General features: G+C 58.4%; 5 protein-coding genes across 5 annotated transcripts in view; all 5 read right to left on the reverse strand.

The window, feature by feature from the left end:
• JKF63_06126 (uncharacterized protein) overlaps positions 1-784 on the reverse strand; it is a gene marked incomplete at both ends in the record, with an annotated part of 1,911 nt that extends 1,127 nt beyond the window's left edge. Inside the window, one exon of the mRNA XM_067902077.1 lies at positions 1-784. This exon is cut by the window's left edge and continues 1,127 nt beyond it. Within this exon, the coding sequence (XP_067758424.1) occupies positions 1-784 (784 nt within the window).
• A 975-nt stretch (positions 785-1,759) lies between these two features.
• On the reverse strand, positions 1,760-3,061 carry JKF63_06127 (uncharacterized protein; the record flags this gene model as incomplete). The annotated part of the gene is made up of 1 exon (XM_067902078.1): positions 1,760-3,061. One exon carries the CDS (start codon positions 3,059-3,061, stop codon positions 1,760-1,762), a length of 1,302 nt encoding a protein of 433 aa, XP_067758425.1.
• A 1,943-nt stretch (positions 3,062-5,004) lies between these two features.
• JKF63_06128 (uncharacterized protein) lies at positions 5,005-7,176 on the reverse strand (the record flags this gene model as incomplete). Its single annotated transcript, XM_067902079.1, has 1 exon — positions 5,005-7,176. The coding sequence occupies one exon, from the start codon at positions 7,174-7,176 to the stop codon at positions 5,005-5,007; it is 2,172 nt and encodes a 723-aa protein (XP_067758426.1).
• Positions 7,177-8,446: 1,270 nt separating this feature from the next.
• On the reverse strand, positions 8,447-10,048 carry JKF63_06129 (uncharacterized protein; the record flags this gene model as incomplete). Its single annotated transcript, XM_067902080.1, has 1 exon — positions 8,447-10,048. One exon carries the CDS (start codon positions 10,046-10,048, stop codon positions 8,447-8,449), a length of 1,602 nt encoding a protein of 533 aa, XP_067758427.1.
• A 928-nt stretch (positions 10,049-10,976) lies between these two features.
• On the reverse strand, positions 10,977-17,702 carry JKF63_06130 (uncharacterized protein; the record flags this gene model as incomplete). The annotated part of the gene is made up of 1 exon (XM_067902081.1): positions 10,977-17,702. One exon carries the CDS (start codon positions 17,700-17,702, stop codon positions 10,977-10,979), a length of 6,726 nt encoding a protein of 2,241 aa, XP_067758428.1.
• Between the last annotated feature and the right edge of the window lie 747 nt (positions 17,703-18,449).

The following is an 18,449-nucleotide window of genomic DNA, read 5'->3' on the forward strand; positions in this document are numbered from 1 at the left end:
AATCGCTGCGCAACGTATCGTGTTCCTCATCCACAGCGTAGCGGTCCCGTAGGAAACACAATGGCACGAGGGCAAGCGGGTGTACCACCACGCCGAGCGTCATAGCCACGCGGACGCGCTGCATACCCCACGAGTTCCCCCAGATCAAGAAAAGCAGCGCCGCCATGCCGTAGCCAACGACGTAGCAAGCCGTCTGGATGATCCACTTGACATTGTAAATGCTCGTGCGGTGTCCTTGCGGGACGCTGTCGGCGAAGAGCGCCTCCACACTGGTGGAGATGATGCCCGTGTAGAGGCCCCACAGTGCCTGCGCGCAGAGGATGACTTCCACTCTCACGGTCCAGAAGGCAGAAACGAAAACAACGAGGGCCACCATGGCGCAGACGGCCCCTACTCGAATAGAGTGCTGCCGCGGCTGACGGTCGGCTATGCACCCGGCGAGAAGTGCCCCCAGCAGCTGCGCGACGCCAGAGACGGTTGCCGAGAGGCTCACAAATGTGATGCTCGATGTTGTTTCAAACAGAAAGACGGGAAGGAGTTGTACCGCCCACATACTGTAAAAAGCCCCATCAAGAAAGTTGAAGCAAAGCGTGAAGTAGACGTTCGGGCTGCGCGACCGAAGCCACGCCGATAACACGGGGGATGTGGAGGGCGCGGTGAAAGTAGTGGTGGGGCCTCCTCGGTCTCGTATTGGCGACGAGTGCGCTGCTGAGGTGGACGCCAACGCCGAAGACACGGGGCGTTCCGGGGGCATCCCACCATCCGCCATCGTGTTGGATCTCATTGGGCGCACAGAGAGGCCTTGATGTGCTACGTCTGAAAAACAAACAAACAAACAACAACAACAGAATGTCTCTGCTGACCTACACGATGACTGGCTCTTGAGCGCGTGTGCGCTTCAGCACCAGTGTGTCCCAAGGAGTCGTATTTCACTAGCCTTCTATGCTGCTGGGATGTCACACACATACACACACACACACACACACACACCGAAAGGGGGGGAGGGGGGGGAGGGAGGCAGAGGGAGAGTGAAGGGGGCATGTGGACAGAGAAGGGAGGAAACGTGCGTCATAGTGCCAGAGCAGCAGCGGCAGCAGCGAACAATAGGGAGAGAGAGGGGTGGGCGGAGGGCCACCGCTGTCATAGCATCATTGTGGATGGCTTTCTAATCCTCGTCCCCCCCCCCCCCAAAAAAAAACCATGTATCAGACAATCCCATACGATAAAAGGGCATTGTGGGCGTGTATCACACTCACTTTCACCACCGCCGCCGTCTCTGTGTGTGTGCTCAATGCGTGTATTTGTGCGTGGTGCACATGCATGTGGCAGCGTCACTACTCTCTGACTTTTTTTTTTGAGACGCACCACCGTGTAGAGGGAAAAAGGCCGGGGGGGGGTGGTGGTGGTGGTGGCGGCGCGAACCACCTCGATGAGAGTCGAGTACATAATAGTAAAGCATCAGGATTCAACGTGAAATTCTGTGTGGGAGGCTGCCAAGTAAAGAATGGCAGGATGCAGAGGTATTACATCTCTTTTCACGTGCATGTGCATGTGTGTGTGTGGAGTTCTGTTCGACGCAGCACCCACTCCCCCCCTCTCCCCTACGAATGCGTCTCAGTTCTGTGCACGTATATTTCTGCCTCCCATGTCCCTTCCTATTTGATGTATGCATATATATATAGACAGCGGTTTCTGGGATGGGGTAAACAACAACCACAACAACGGGTGGGGAGGAATGCGGCGCTTTGAACTCGTCCACTCAACCCCGCAGCAACCAGTACTGATCAAAGCCGTGCCGCACAGATTTTTCCGTCATCAACTGGGCCATTTCTTGCGTTGCTGCAGCTACGATGGTCGTGTCGTGTGTCATGTCGAGCGGCTTGCCGAGCATGTTGGATACAACACCACCGGCTTCCGTGACGAGCAGCGATCCGACACACACGTCCCATGCCTTTGCGGCTGGCTCGAGATATGCATCTACGCGCCCAGCCGCAACCTGCGCCAGGGTCGTCACGCAGCTTCCATAGCATCGTAGCCCCGCTACCGGCAAGCGCAGCAGTTCCCTACGCATGGCCACACTGCACTCGACGGCGGCATCATGTTTTTGCTGACGGATGGCTGCGCTGTTAGGACTAGCTGCCTCAGCTGGTGAGAGCATCACGTCGTCGGGGTAGTTGAACACCACAACCGATGTGACTGGTGCAGCCTTTGCATTCACGTGTATCCGTCGCCCATTGACAAACGCACCAAGGCCTCTGATGGCCGTATAGAGTTCCCCGTTGCATTCCGGGACGACACGCGGCGTAGTGTGCGTGATGACAGGTGTGGTTCGGGGCGATGAGGAAGTCGCGGGAGAAGAAACAGGAGCTCCCGAGGAGGGGAGCGGCGGTGTCGGGGTAGCTGTCGACGTGGCGGCGGCCTTGCCGAGTCCACCAAGGGGTCCAGTGCCGGCTGTGGCGGGGATTGAAGAAGATTGTGACATGAGCATCGACTGCTGTTGCTGTACGACCTTCAGCACCGCCGAAGCCGCTACAGTGAGTCGAACACCAGAGCTAATGAAGGGTGTGAACACCACAGCCAGGACTGGCAGTTTGCGATAGGTGAGTCCGATGCTAATGGAGCAGTCGGGTAGCCTGTGCGTGAACGATGTGGTGCTGTCGATCGGGTCAACTATCCACGTGTAGTCGTCCGAGGGGGGCGTCTGGGGGTTGAGGGCTTTCGTCCAGAAGGCGAAGCGAAGATGTGTTTTTTCGCGCTGCACTTCCTCCGAGTACTGGCGAAGAATGCGGGTGATGGCCTCGCCACATTGGCTGGCGTATTGCGTCATCACGCTCGTCGCTGGGGTCTCCGTCTCGGCTACCGACGGGCCTGCACCGCTGGCGGCATGCGAGTTGGTGGTGTCGAAGGTGGCTGCAGTCGCCGCCACCATACGGTATTTTTCGATACCCTGCCATAGAATATGACTGCCTTTGTCAGCCGCCTCTATAGCGACGCCGAGGGCCTCGATAAGGTTTATCTCCCCTGTATCCGCCAACGCGGACGTTACTGCTGGAGTCGACATCGTGGATAGTGTTGCTGGGTGATTGTGCTTGTGTGCCCGTGTGGCGTAGTTGATACACTCAGGGGGTGTGCCAAAAGAGGGAGGGAGGGAGGGAAGGGGAGGGAGGGGGAGACGTAAAGGCCGGCCCTCTGGACTCAGTTTCTTAGCAGCGGCTGCATATGTGCTCGTATGAGAGGGTGGCGTGGAGTGGTGAATAGAGGAGTGGGCTGATCATGGCGGAGATGGGGCGACGTTATATAGCAGCCAATTCGCTCAGCATCCACCCGCGACAACATGTACGCACGCATGAATAGACGACCCACCCATTTGCAGCACCCATCCACCCCTCCGCCGCCACTCTTCGCTTTGCAGGGGTGTATGAGTGATACGACTCAGATGAATGCGATGCATTGATAAGGACACGTGTCGTGTGCGCTTACGTGTGTGCATGTCTTCCACTCACGTGGAAGACTAGAAATTAGTGTATGCATGCACCCGACACAAATCAAGGTGTATCAAGAATCTCTGGACGGCCGTGACTTACTTACCCCACAGCTCTCGGTGCCTCCATCTTCTTCATCTTTGTCAATTTCTTTTGGCATGAATGGCCGTCACCTTTCATGTCAATGGCGTGCTCAAGCGAGTGTACCCCCGTGTGGAAGTCAGCAAGAAGGGGGGCAGGAGAGGGAAGGAGGCGGATCTGAGCTGCCGTTGTCCGACACACACGCAGTCTCCCCCTCCCTCCCCCCCTCCTCACACACACACACACACACACATATATACACCGCCACATCCACAGACAGATATGCTACTAAAGGCGTCAGTCTTTGATTCAGAATAAATCCGATGAGACAACACCAAAAGAGTGGAGCACATCGACAAGAAGAAGAAGGAATAAAAAACACAAAAAGAAAAAAAAACGGGTAAAGATATTCAAGAGGCAACATGGAGAGTTCGATGCAAAAAAAAAAAATGAAGAGGACTGCTGACTCGGTAAGCACAGTCCCCCCACTGGGGCGAGGTCAGCAGAGATTGAAGATACATACACACACGCCTTCACAACGGAGGCAGCAAAAACCTCCCACAGCGGATGAGTGGGTGGGTGGTGGTGGTGGCGGTGGCGGCGGTGGTGTGGTGTGGAGAGCATGAAACAAAACCACAAAGGAAACACACGGCAATGTATGCCCCCCCCCCCCGCTGAGAGAAAGAGGAGAGGGGAGAAGGGGTAAGATCCAAGAAAAGCGTTGGTACGACACACACACACACACACACACACACGCTCGCGAAGGGAAATAAACAAACGAATACAATAAAAGGGGAGGAAACAAAAAAGGAGGAGAGATCGACTGACAGAGACGCCGTGTGTGTGTGCGTGTGTGTGTGTGTGCGTGGGCGGGAAAAAGTCTACTAACAGGGAGGAGGGAGGCATTGACGCAGCTACACAACCAGCCAGCTCCAACATCCTATGAAAACGTGGACCGACGTTTTATTTTTGTTGTTGAAGGACGTGAATATCCCCCTCCCCTCCCCTCCCCTCCCCCCTCCTCCTCCACCCTCTCTTTATTTCGCTCGCTTCGATTATGCGTCCGCTCTTTTTTTCTCTTTTCTTCTACGCACCCGACACACGCGCCGCGGGTTGAGCATCGTGACTCTTCTCCCTTTCCTTCTCTACCAAGAAGTGAGAACAAACCGGGGAACGGAGAGAGATGGGAGGATCACATGGAGGAATGCCCGATATGATGGACGACGATTTCTGCATCTGTCTGCCTCTTTTTTTTTTCCTCCTCCAGATTCTGCTGCGCAAGGCGTCTCTACACGCCATCACCCAGCGCGCTTACACACACACACACACACACACAAAGCCTTTGCAACGACCAGTTTCGTGTGCGATGCGACCTCCCCACCTCCTCACCTCCCCGCACACACATACACATACACATCTACTTGATATATATATTTTTGGTTTACTTTACGTTGATGGGGCCTTCTTGAAGGGTCGCTGGCGTCTTACTCGACGGAAGCGTCTTCCTTTTTTTTTCTGGGCCACCCGACTTGGGGTGGAGGGGGTTTGGGTGATCAAAGGAGGAGTTCTCCGTGCGGTACGCGTTTGATGGTGTTGCTATCGACCCCACCAGTGTTGACTGGATATCGGACAGCTCATCGTTGCTGCGGGCCGACGCGATGGCGCGCGGCGAGGCGACACGATGCCGCAGATTCTTCCCAAACTGCAGCTTACCGCGACGCTGTTTGCCCTGGTAATAGAGCGAGGTAGCGCCGATGATGCGCAGTCCGATTTGGTATACAATGAGGGCGATAAAGCTCTGCCAGTACCTCCAGTTTTGGAAACCCATGAACTCAATCACCGCCTGCCCGTCCGGGTAGGTACACGTGGTGGTGACAGGGTTGCAAATGACCGTCAAGCGTTGGAATTCGTTCGTGAAGACACCGAGGTAGGCATGTCGAGGGAAGGAGAGGTAGTTCAACCACTCCCAGTACGGGTACAGACGATCCGTGTTGGCAAACATGCCCGATACGATGAGAAGCGGCAGCAGGATGAGCGGCACCATCGCGAAGGCTGCCTGCGACTCCTTGAAGAAGGTGGCGAACATCAGACCGAAGGCGTACCCAAAATTGCCGAGAAGAACGAGGATAAACCAGTGCACGAAGAAGGCGCCGGCGCTTCGGTAAAAGTGAATCATAAAGTACGCGATGAGGTCGAAGACAGTTGGGAAGAGTATCTGCCACGGCAACTCGGCCACATTCTTCGCGAGGAAGTAAATGTACGCGTTATAGGCGTCGTTCGCCTGCTCCTGCAGGAAGACCGCGCGCTCCGGGGGGAAGGCGGCGATACCGTTCATGGCCGCACCAAAGAGGTTGTTCATGAGGGTGATGTAGAGCGAGCCTTGGCGATCCTGCACGCCCTGCTGGTTCAGCTTCACATCAAAGAACAGGAGACCGATGAAGATGGCGAAGAATGTCGTCTGCACGGCACGGCCATAGAAGTTGCTGGGGTCGCGCAGGTACATGCGCCACGAGCGCTTAAGAAGCTCAGAGAACTGGAGACAGAAATCGGCTCCTTTCAGCTCCAGCTGCTCCTCCAAGTAGTCATCGGTCAGCGTTATGGCACCGGTGATGGGGGTGAGGCACGGGTTGTCCCTCGCCGCGTCGGACATGACGTAGTCTTCCCAGGCGAGCCATAGCTGCGCCAGCATGTCCTCCGGCAGCTGCAGCAGGTTCATGAAGTACTCCGTCGGGTTCGTGTGTGGCGGTACGTCGTAGCCGAGCGAGGCAAAGTACTCAATAGAGTCCGCTGTAGGCCCGTGGTAGATGACATGCCCCTTCGCTAGCAGCAGCAGATCGTCGAAGAGGTCGAACAGCTCCGACGATGGCGAGTGCACTGTCGCGATGACCGTACGCATATCATTCTTGGCTAGATCTTGTAGCAGCTGACCGACGCGCACGGCGTTCACAGAGTCAAGGCCCGTCGTTGGCTCATCCAGCAGCATGATAAACGGGTTTGTGATGAGCTCCGTGCCGATGTTGGCGCGCTTGCGTTCGCCACCAGAGACGCCCTTCAGTATACCGGGAATGCCCAGAATTGTGTCTTGGCACTTGGTGAGGGACAGGCGCTCAATGACGTTTGCGACACGCCGGCGGGCGGTTTCGTTGTCGAGGCCGAGGCGCAGACGAGCAGAGAAGTGGATGGCCTCCCACGGAGTGTCTTTACCCATGACAATGTCGTCCTGGCACACATACGATACCAGCCGCTTGTAACGCTGTTGATAAATGTTGTTGTTCATGAAGCAGCACCCGTCTTGCCGGGCCGTGGCGTTGAAGAGCTTGCCGGTGATCGTGCCCATCAGCGTCGTCTTGCCGGCACCTGAAGGCCCCATGATGGCCAGCACGCGCCCACCCTTGGCACATCCGCTGAGATTGAAGAGAAGAGTCTTGTAGGTGATGTTGCCATCCTTGTCTTCGACGGGTACCCGGTAGGTGAGGTTTTCCCAGGTAAAGTTCACTGCGCGGCTGCACGTCGGTGCCCTTGTGTCTTTGAGAGTCGACTCCGACTGTGGCTGCTGCGCGGGCGTCGGAGTCCCCGCGGGTGGGTCGTGCACCTGATCCACTTGCGTACCCATCTTGCGTCTCTCTCTCCAAGATAGAGGCGGAGAGACAAGAGGGTGGTGGTGGTGGTGGGGGGGGCAGAGACAGACAGAGATGAAAGACAGGGAAGGAAAGATGAGACCAAGAGCAGCTAGCACACACGAGTACGAACAACAAATATATATATATATATATATTTAGTGTTGGGGTGGTGGTGGTGGTTGGCAGCGGTGGGGGACGAGGGGGAATGGAGAATAGGATGGAGGTGAGGGGGCAAAAAAACGATCAAACAAATCAAATGTGAAGTGACAAGGAGTCGGAGAAGGCAGCAGTGGACGCGTGTATGTGTTTCGCTGAGAGTTCGGGACGTCGGTGGGTATCGGTGGACACTCGATGGGCTCCCCCCAGACGTTCAGATTGGATACATACACTAAAAAATGATAACAATAACAACGATCCCCCCTGTAAAAGAAGAGCAATGGCGGAGGAGGAAGGAGGGAGGGAGGGGAAAGGAGGGGGAGGGGAGCGGGAATGACGAGAAACCTGACTCAGCCTGGTGGTCTTTCTGTGGTGCCGAACTGCCTCGACAGAGTCATGAACACACGCCAAAAACACACAAAAAAAACAATGACACGGGAATGGAATAATAGCGCACTCACGTAAAAAAAAAAGAAAACCCCGAGAGGTCGTAGCGGTGGTGGTGGTGGTGGTGGTATGTGTGTGTGTGTGGGTGGGATAGAGAGAGAGGGGGGGGTGTGGGGGCGTGCAGGGAATAACACCAACGAGAAGAGATTTTTCCTTCTTTGGTTGACTCACTAGCGAAGTAGCTAGGGTGGAGGCACTGTTGAGTTGTGGAAAGGGGGGGGGGCAGGAGAGGGCAGAGGAGAAGTATAAGAGAGAGAGGGAGACGAGAGTAAAGCTCAGTGTTGTGAACCTGTTGGGTGTGACGCATGCGCACAAGGATACCCCACAAAGGAGAGGGAGAGGGGGCAGGGGCATGACTTGCATAAGACACGACGTGGGTGCGGGTCACCCTTCACGGGGGTGGGAGGTGGAAAAGCGAGGCAGGGGGTGGGGGCTACGTTGCTCGTTTGTGTCTGTGGGGGTGTTGATAGTGCTGCGTTGATGCGTCGATAGCGTCGTTGTGAAAAACAAAAAAAACTTGGAGCCCCCCCCCTCCCCCGCGTAAAGAGGGCTGTGACGCCGTTGGGAGAGGAGGTGAAAAGGTTTATATCATGCGCAAAAAAGGCGCACATGGAGGAGCACGTTTGTTAGAAGCTGCCGCCTGTGTGTGTGTGTGTGTGTCTAACTCATCCCAGAACTCTCAGAGGAGCCGCGGCCACTTCGCGATACAATCTCACCCCCTTCCGTGGCAGCGGCGTCACCCTCCTCGTTTGACGACTGCGGTGTGGTCTCCGCTGCTGTGTTCGCCTGTTTCAGGACTGGCGGCCGCACACGACGGAAGGCGAGGCAGCGGAACTGCCCACCGATAGCAGAGCAGTCGTTGGGCGAGATCAAGTAAGCGGAGATGTCGTCGACGTAGTGCCGCTCATACCCCTGGGCTTTGTACGGCGCGTCCATCGGCATCTGGACTCGCGCCGAGACCTTCACCTTTTGGAGGTTGTCGTTGTACACCCAGTACGTCGTCGGCCCAGGTGTGACGCCAAAGGTCAGAAACGGGAAAGAAAAGCTGCCCATGGCGGGGGAGTCGATGGGCCCCATCAACAATACTTCTCGTACGCTGTAGTAGCCGCGGATGTCAGAGATGTAGTCCCGGTCCACGTGGGGCTCGACCAATGCAATCGCTGGCTTGTACTTGCGAAGTGCGTCCCCGACGGAGAGTGTTTCGCAGGGGAAGATAGTCGTGAAGCTTTTGTGAAAGGCAAAGTCATTCTCGAGCGTTTCCTGTTGCTGCAGCAGATGCGTGCGCCGTCGACTGCGCTGCACCTCTTGCCGTGGAAGCTGCACTGCGCGAACCGTCCTGGGAAATAGACCGCTCTCGTTGAGCATCCACGCTAAGCGGCCGTTGCCAAAGAAAACAATAACGGGGGACTCCGACGCAAAGGTTGGCAGTGGCACCGATGACGGCGCGGTCGCCTTCGATGCAAAGCGCAGGAACACCGCTTCTGCCTCGAGAATCTCCTCTAGCCGCCGCTGAACGTAGAGGGCAATTGTTTGCACCAGCTCTCGCGTGTACATGATTCCATCTTCGCTGTAGAGGTTCAGCGCACGCAAGGCTGTCATGGAGTCGAAGTCGGTATGGAGGACATTTCGAATTTGTGGGAACACTGAGAACCGCACACGCTGCTGAGGTGAGCGAACGCCTTGCACGGGCAGCATCGCGTATTCCTGCGTTGCCGCGTACGATTGGAAGTGATGGTATGCCGCCCTCTCCCTCTCATCGGCAGCAGTCGGGCTCGTTGCTGCGGCGATGGGCGCTTGTGACGGAGGCGTCGCTCGCCCGCGTGATGAAAGGCTGCTCATGACGGCGGGCGGCGCGGGTGGGAGGTACGGCGCTAGCTGGAATACCTCTCGTACGCTGGCATCATGCACGAGGCGATCGCGCGCGGTCAGCCGTGTGAAGTGCCGCCGCCGATGGGAGCCGAGACGGCGCACAAACTCTTCAAGAGAGCAACGGTTCCATAGTGTGTAGTCAGACGCAAAGTCGCGCTGCAGTTCGTGCCGCCCATCTCGTTTTATATCCATGTAGCACTCCAGTACCTCGTGAAAAGGGACGCCGTCCGGGTGGAGGAGGTGCGCGACACCACTCGCTGGAAGGTAGCCGGTGGGCCACTGCAGCCGTTGCTCCCGCGGGAACAGCTTCTCGGCCGTCTGAAGGTCGATGCGGGACACTTGGCGGTGTATGCGCGAGGCCACATTGACCATCGAAGGCGACTGTGTCGGCATGGGGTCGCTCACACCACGGTAACGGCGTGTGTGTGGGAGGCGCAAGAGGAATAGGAGCGGCACGTGGACTGAGATGCATGCTAGTATGGATACATGCGTCCGGTGAAAAGCGGCGCAACACATTAGACAGTCACACAAAAGGCAGAGGAGAGGTGGAGAAGAAAGGGTGTTTCAAAACACACACACACACACACACACACACATGCACAACAAAGAACGGTTTGATGCAGTTGTCAGCAAGACCACGTGTGCGTGTCCCTGCATCATTCATGAGGGAGGCTTCCATCGGGACTAACCCATCTCGAAAGTGTCCAATCGTACGGATGCCACTTTCCATCACACCCCTCTTCTTCTCCCTCCCCTCCCCTCCCCTCCCCTCCCTTCCCATCCACACACTCAAACAGGGCCCATAGAGACGGGTGAGCCAGCGTACCACACCTACCCGATATGGTGCCCCCCCCCTCCACTCCCCTCCCCCCCGCGTCAGGTGGATGGACACCGCCATTCCCACAGAGTGGATGGAAGAGACGAGTAGTAGTAGTGATGGTGCGGGAGAGCATCATGTCCCACAGTCCCCATTTTTTTTTTTGTGGGAGAGGAGGGAGGGGGGCGAGGAGGGGGCGGGTGCTTCCGAAATGGAGAGTACACGCTGAGAAGACACATTGGTATGTCCAACTCTCTAGATGTGTGTACACACACGCACACAGTTGCGTGCGGCAACGAGCGTAATACTGCATGCATGAGAGAGGAGATCGGGGCGGGGGAGGGGGAGGGGGTTCGTCAGCGAGTGTTGAGAGGCAAGAAAAAAGGACAGCACATCTGGATAGGTAAGACCGCCTTGCTGTTTACACCTTGACCTCTTCACCCTCCAACCGTTCATCTCTCCCTCCCCTTCCCTCCCTCCTTCCCTCCCTCTTCCGGCAATCCCTCACCGCGTCTTCGCTGCTGGTGGTAGACGAAAGAGCCGCAACTGATTTGGAAAGGCACCGGCGACTCGCGCTGTGCGTGTCGCCGGTGTTGCAGAGAAAAGTCCCGGTGTCGCGTCCATTGATATCATCGAGGAGGACCTCTTGTTTGAGTCATGTCTCCCGGTTGCCACGGCGCTGTGTTGCTGCTGCACTCGCTTTGCCACCAAACCGAGAGTGACCTGCTTGTTGCACCATTGCATCAACCCAGCTGTCTTCGCCGTGGCGGTTGGATAGGCGATCCGATCCACCTCATGAGAGAACACGGTGAGGGCCACACGGACAAAGGACTCGACGAAGCAGGCGTAGGGAAGCCCGCCATGTGCACACAACAGCTCAATAACGTGCCTGTGCGCTAGGGCACCAGGGCGATTCAGGGGAGGTTGCAATTGTCCTTGAGGCATGGGCGCCCCCGAGGTGCACCCTGGCTGCGGTGGCTTTGAGCCCCGGAGCATCGGTGTGGTGAGCGCGTCGTAGAACGCCTGCTCCATCGCACCCTTGCGCATCAGCGACGGGAACACGTCCAGTGTACGCCAGAGTTCTACAAAAAGTTTGAAGGTCACCACACGTAGAACATGACTCGTGCGCTCGTAGATGTCTTTGCTCTCTGCCGCGCTCATCGTGCAAAGCTGTCGCACCTTCCACGATACATCTTGCTGAGTGGTCGAGATCCCAGACAGTGCCGCTGAACCATGTTCGACGTCTACTCCCGCCACTGTTTTTGCGAGACCGGGCATTGTAGATGGCATGCCGTGAGCGCTGGCCCCGGTCCGGTGATCGCGGTGCGCGATCACCGGAGGGGCTACGGGTACGGACGATGTGCCGCTAGCCGTGGGAGCCACAAACGTTGCTGATGCGCGCCGCTGTCGCCGCACCGCTGCTTCCCTGCCGTCTCGGAGGACCAGCGAGGCTTCAGGGCTACACATGAGCACAGAGCATGTGTTTGAGGCTGAGGCAGAGGCAGCCGCGGCGGCAGACGACGGAGACTCGTACTGTGGTGAGCGGTGCACCGTGATCGGCACGCTGTACGCCTCGAAGAGCTGTGCGAACGTTGCTTCGTTGCTCTGCAGGAGGCGGAGAAGCGCATCGAGGGCAAGGGTCTCACAGGGCGTCAGTCGACCAGTTGGAAAGAGGTTCGTCGCATCATCGGCGTTCCCCAAGGTCGATGGCGTCTCCATCACCGCGTATTTTCGACTCTTGACTACAGCGTTGCCGTCTATGGCGAGGCAGGACACGTCACCAGCAACTGCCGTGGCGGCAATGGGTGACAGAGGTGGGGTTGCGGCCTCGTCGAGGTCCACCAATTCTCTATCGACGCCTCGTGATCCGGCGCCCACTTCAGAGGGAGGTGCCGCAACGCTGTCCGCAGCGCACATCGCATTCACCTGGCGATCGTGCTGTATCTCATCGCTACGCTCCTTGGCCCTGTCAACCGCTCTCGCCTCGCCGTCGTCATCCTCATCCCCTTTGTTCGTGGCCTCTCGACCATACGACATTGCCAGGGCAGGGATGCAGCGTACGGCGCGCTCGTACACCTCCGTGTAGGCTGCCACCACTTCGCTTGACGAAAGCGCGTCCAAGGAAGGAACGGCGTCCACGTAGGCAAACGCAGCGACCGTTGTTCCCCCCCTCGTTGGGCACCGCCTGCTGCCTCCCCCCGCGCTGTTTTGGCCGCCCGTCTTGCGGTGCCCACTACCTCGTCCGCATTCAACTGCGACATCGTCAGTTGTGTTGGCTCGCTTCGCCGTCTCCGCGCAACGTGCCGTACGTGCCCATGTGTAGAGCAGCAGAGCGACCCTTCGAAAAGACTGGAAGTCCATCTGCGTTACGGTGTGGTAGCCTTTTTGGCGCACACCGCACGCATAGAGCGCCGCAGCGATTGCGCGAAGGTCCGTGGTAGCCAGCGGTACCACCATTACGTTGGGGGGGAGAGAGGGTTTGGGATGGGCAATCCCCGGTTTCCTGCATGCGCTTCTCCATTGTGGTGCATTGTCGCCGCCGCCCCCGCCTGGCTGCACTTGGGTAAGCCGGCACAGCATCGACATCGGTGAGGGCGCGCTGTGGACACGGGCCGCTGCGCGAGGGTCGACGTCGTCTTTGCCGTGCGCGTCCACCGCCGCAGCGGCCACCTCGGAAAGGTAGTCCCCATATCCAGTGAGCACAAAGAATCGTAGGAAGGCTGCAAAGGACATAGAGTACTGCACCACCTGGTGGGGCTGATGGGTGGCCCACGGCGATCCTTCGTTGTTACAGTTTCGACTCGCTGCTGCTTTCGTTGTGACGACTTTTTTCGCCAGATAGTCGTAGATACGGAACAGTTGACGCACTGCCATATCGTAAACATCGTGCAAGTGCGCATCTGCGCGACACGGCTGTACTGTGCGGCGATCAGGAACAGCTGGTACTCGCGGCGGCTCCGCAGATGCGGCACCGACCACTGAGCCGTCCTTTCGCTTCGTCTGTGGTGGTGGCGGGCACACACCATGGGCATCCACGACGGCGGTCCTTGGGCCACTAGTAGAGCCGCTCGCCTCCCGTTCCACCGACCTCACATGTGGGGCAGTGTTGCTTCGGCTGGAGCGACGACGCTGCATGAGTTGGTGCGCTACCATCGCTCGTGGTGTCAGCGGTGGGCTGCCGCGAGAGCTCAATTTGTTTGACGATGTAGGGTGTGCGCGTGGTGAGCGTGCCGACGACGGTGTGAGCAACAAGTCCGTCTGCTCCAGCGACCCACACTTCGCCGATTGGGGCCCCCGTGGAGAAAAGCCGTGTCTCCCATCCCCTTCCATCTGCTGCCGTCGCCCGTCCAGTACTGGCGGTGTTCCACCTGGGCTCGTGTCCAACATACTCGTAGAGTCCGAGTTCTCGAGGGTGCTGCGCAACCGCTTCTGGCGCTGCTCTGATGACCACTCTTGGAATTGCCCAGCGTAGGTCGCTGCAGTCCCGTTCGAGGGAGACCCTGCGAGGTCGGCATGGGACTTCTCCTCCTGCTGCTGCTGCTGCTGCCCTCTTGTGTTGCTCGGGGAGCGAGAAACACTCTTTAGCGGAGGTGGCAGCCACTTCGCCACCGGGCGGCGGCCACCGCCCACATCACCACCGGGAGTCACCTGCTCGCCTTCTTCCCCCTCCACCGTCTTGAGATTGTCGTTGGGGCTCAGCGGCGATGATGCGCGATAGGGGTTGCTGCGTTTGCTGCTGCTGCTGCTGCTCCTGCCCCCGCCAACTTCAGGTCGATCGACTGGGGCCGCACCGTCGCCACCGACGTCACGGCTGTGGGTGTTGAGGGAGGCCGTCACCACCTCTTTCGCCGCTGCCGCTGCTGGTGCCGTGGCTGATGTGTATCGGCACGTGGCCATCGGAGAGTGACGCGTAGGGTCTTGAAAGAGAAGTCGCTGCTGTTGCGGCAGAGGCCGCCCCGTCGTGGTCACACCTCGCCGTATCCCGTCGACACCGTCAGGATGTGCTCCTTCCTGTATATGAGCGCTGTGGCTATTGCTGCCTGTTTGACTATGCACGCCGAGTGCCTTGCTTCCAGCTGTGGGGGCGGTGGTACCACGCCGCTTGCCGGATACATGGCAGGTGCAGGCGGCGACGAGACGAGAGCTCAGCAGCGGCACGGATGGTGGTAGTAACCACGGGAAACGCATCCGAAGATACTGCAGGGCTTGCTGTCCACTCGCCACACTCGACCTTCGAGGAGCTGCGTGAGAGCTCTCCGCCTCGTCGTCGGTGGCCTCATCCTCACCCCAGCACACCACTAGGTGTTTGAGGGAGGGCGTGGCGGCTTCGCCGATGACGCGGCGACCTTCGGTGGCCACGCCCAGCTCGAGTGCACCCCGGATAGCGTCGAACTTCGTGGCATTGTCGACGTTGCTGAGGCACATCGCCTCCGCTTCTCTCGCCTCTGTCGATGTACTTCGAGACTGGTTCTCGTGCAGATTACAGGACGTTGGAGCACTGCATCGCGATATGGGCAGCAGCATCGACACAGCGCTTGTTACCGCGCTTGCTGTGAAGAGCAGCGGACTCGAGGAGTAGAGGTAAGGCTGGGGGGTGATCATGGTAGCGGCAGTGGCGGTGGCCGTGGCGCTCAGCAGTGCTGGGGATCGCTCCTTGATGAGCGCGCCAACTGTCAGGCAACACGGAAACACAAGCCCTGGTGGCAGCGAGTTCGCTGCTGAGGTGCTCGCCGTCGATGGCGAGACGGTGCTCATCGCCTCGTAATCTAGGGGACCAACGTAGGTCGAGACACCACGGTGTGCGTCCAGGATGCGAAGGGCGTGATGGGTCTGGTCGACTAGCAGCACTTGCGTGTCGCCGGTCTCGTCGGTCCACAGAGCCATATCGCTAATATAACCAAAACGTGCTCGTGACGGGACGGCGCAGTCGACGTAGGACGCGACGTTCGCATCCACCCCCCCTGTGGATTGATCAATGCTGGTTTTACTTGTGCAGCCTGCCAGCGTCCATACACGCGGCACCACTACCGCTGGGCTCTTGCGCTTCCACGCCGATGGTGGTGGCATCCCTTGCAGCGCACCGTTCTGGGACTCTTCAGCTATGAAAGGGTGAGCGCGACGTTCTTCGTCCACTGGCTTTTCCTCGACACAGGGCGGCTCTTCCGTTGTGGTTGCGGATTCTTGGAGGACTTCTGATTCCCGCGAGCTTCGCCTCTTTGAGGCAGTGGCGCGTGTGGCGCAGCACGCTGATGAGTCGTCGGCCGCTGTTTCGGGTGTGTCCTCACCGCTGTCGCGCTTCTCTCTCGACTTTCGACGCCCGCCGATGTCCGTGATGAGCCGCACGACGTTGTTTGCCCCATCCGTGAAGATTAACCCAGCGGAGCACCACGCCAGCGCCGTCGCCCCGCGCAGCATAGACGACATGCAACTGCCGTCTCGGTAGCCTGGAACGCCGTTCACGCCCGTGATGGTGCGCACGAGCCGATTTCCAAAGTCGGCGTACCGAATCGCGCAGTTGCCCATGTCGCTTATGAAGAGAACCGTGCAGTGGCGACGACGGGCAGCATCTGCGATGGGGTCATCACGGCGGTGCTGAACGGACAATCGCGCCCGTCGTCCATGAATCTCCTCAGACTCCACCACCATCCCATGGTGGGTATGGCCCTTCTCGTCGTCGTCGTCCTCCTCCTCCTCGTCAATGCGCCAGCACAGGGCCCCGGGTGAACAGAAACGCGCCAGACTAAAGTGTCCATCGACGAAGCCGCGCCCGCCACCTATCAGCGGTGTGGTAGTTGCCTCTGCCATGGCAAGTGAGCGACTCGCTGAGGACGCTGGGCGGCCGAGGTGTTGTGTACTACTACAGCTTACGGCTGTGGATTGGGTCCTCACTGACGTGGTGCAGCGGCGCTCATCACCGCCGGCATGTGGAGAGTTCCCTCGGTCGTCTGCGTCACCAGTCGCGCTGGGCGTTGATGGATTTGTTGGTGATGGAGAACGCAAGCGCGATGCATGGACACGGTATGAGCCTGTTGCCGACCCTCGGTGACTTGAGGGCATTATCCCGCCCTGCGCGGCTGTGACGGCTGACCTCTTGCGAGGAAGGGCTAGCTCCAGCGGCGGTGCATCCATAGCACCCTCTTCTCCATTTTCACCCTGTATCGGTGCTTCTGGCTCCCCCCTTGCATGACCATCTTCGATCTCTGAAGCGTAGAATTCCGCAGGTGATAACGCGCGCACCTCCATGGCGGGCAGGCACACCTCCAATGCCCAGATAGCATGCTGTGCGCTGTCGGAGACGAGGAAGCGGTGCCGCAGTTGCTCTGCCGCCCGCTCGGCGGGCGCCCGCTCTTCGTCCCAAAGCACGTTTTTCTGCTGCATCTGCGAGCGAGTGGACATCTGTGAAACCGATATTGTGTCTGGCACTCCGCCGCTCTCTCGCTCTGCCACTTCTGTTGTTACCTCTACGCCACCCAAACTGTTTTTGTTCCCACTGCGTTCGATGGAGGCTGATGGAGTAAATGCAGTGATCCCCGAAGAAGTCGTGCTACTGCAGTTCAGTCGGTCCAGTGAGGGGGACACCATCGCCGCTGGCTCTGCATCACCAGATGCGCGCGTGACTGCCTCCTCTCCGCTTCTTGCCCTTGTTTCCTTCGCCGCCCCCGCCCCCTCCGCCGCCGCCGCTCCATCGACGGCCGCATCCTCGCTGCAGCTTTCGTGTAGGACAGCGAGGTCGACGTCATCGGGGTTGTCGCAAAGACTGTCGCTGCTCACCGCTTTGCGCGCAGATGCCGCCGACTGTTCCGTTTCCATCATAGCGCCCATCGGCACTGGCGACGCACCCCAACCGCGTTCGCACGTTTTGTCTTCCCACGCAGCACGCAGGACCGCTTCGTTGCACCGCAAGCCATAGACGGTATAGTCGCGTACCCAGCCATCAAAGGCGTCCAGTGGCAGTCCGTGCACAACGTGAGACAGCGTTGGGCATGGCGTCGATACAGGTGCGGCCGTGGTGAATGATGATGCCGTGTCGACACCTCGCAGTTCACCCTCTAGACGTCGCACTACACAGATGCCGCTGCGTGGGGGTCGGCGGCCAGGGGAGTCAGCGGAGAGGCGCTCCGCCACCGTCACCGCGGTGTGCTTGTCGCAGTTTCTGTCTAGCTGCCCCGCCAAGTCCACGTCATGGTAGGTGAGAAGGAAGTGATAGGTGTCGAGGGGGACAAACAGCATTCGCCCGTGCGTCTCTTTCGACGGCGGCTGGCTGGAGGCAGTTGCGGTAGACGTACGAGCATCTGCACCTTGGTCAGTAGAGACAGTGCGCCACCGCCCATCTTTGCCACGCACCACGGCCTTGGGATGCAGTGCTGACGCACGAGTTGATGCACTCGAGGCGGCGCGCTTGAGCGAGGAGGACGTGTACGGCGCTGATTCGGTAGAAAACCACACGTCTGTGGTGTCCATCTGCACCTGTTTATCGGCCGCTTCTTTTTCTGATTGGCGTTGCCCTGCGCTTCGTAGCCGCGGCGCCTGCAGAGACGATACGTCGTAGGGGCCATCTATGGTGTGCGCAAACACGTCAGCCAGCGACACGACCGTTTTAGAAAGGAAGACAGTGTCGAGGTCATGTGGATGTACAGCCGCGGGCTCGTCAGTGGAAAAAAGGGGCAGTGCCCTGTGGTTCGCTGGCGCAGCCTCGGACTTCGCCGTTTGCCCGGTGGATGCGCTCATGAGCAGACAAATGAAAACTATAAAATAAACTTGATATATGTATGTATGTATATATATAGTATACGTATCCGCACACGTCTGTATGTCTGTGTATGTGTGGGGAGGAAGGGAGAGGAAGAGGGAGAGGAGGAGGAGGGGGGGGACTCGCACGCCCCACGCACCGAAGCGATAGCGAGGGCGATGGAAATATCAAAAGTTAATTGCGCTGTGCCGTTCAACACAATTGTCGTATTCAAGTCTTTCCTCCAC

The sequence above is a fragment of the Porcisia hertigi genome, chromosome 15 (assembly GCF_017918235.1).
Source record: "Porcisia hertigi strain C119 chromosome 15, whole genome shotgun sequence".
NCBI lineage: Eukaryota > Euglenozoa > Kinetoplastea > Trypanosomatida > Trypanosomatidae > Porcisia > Porcisia hertigi.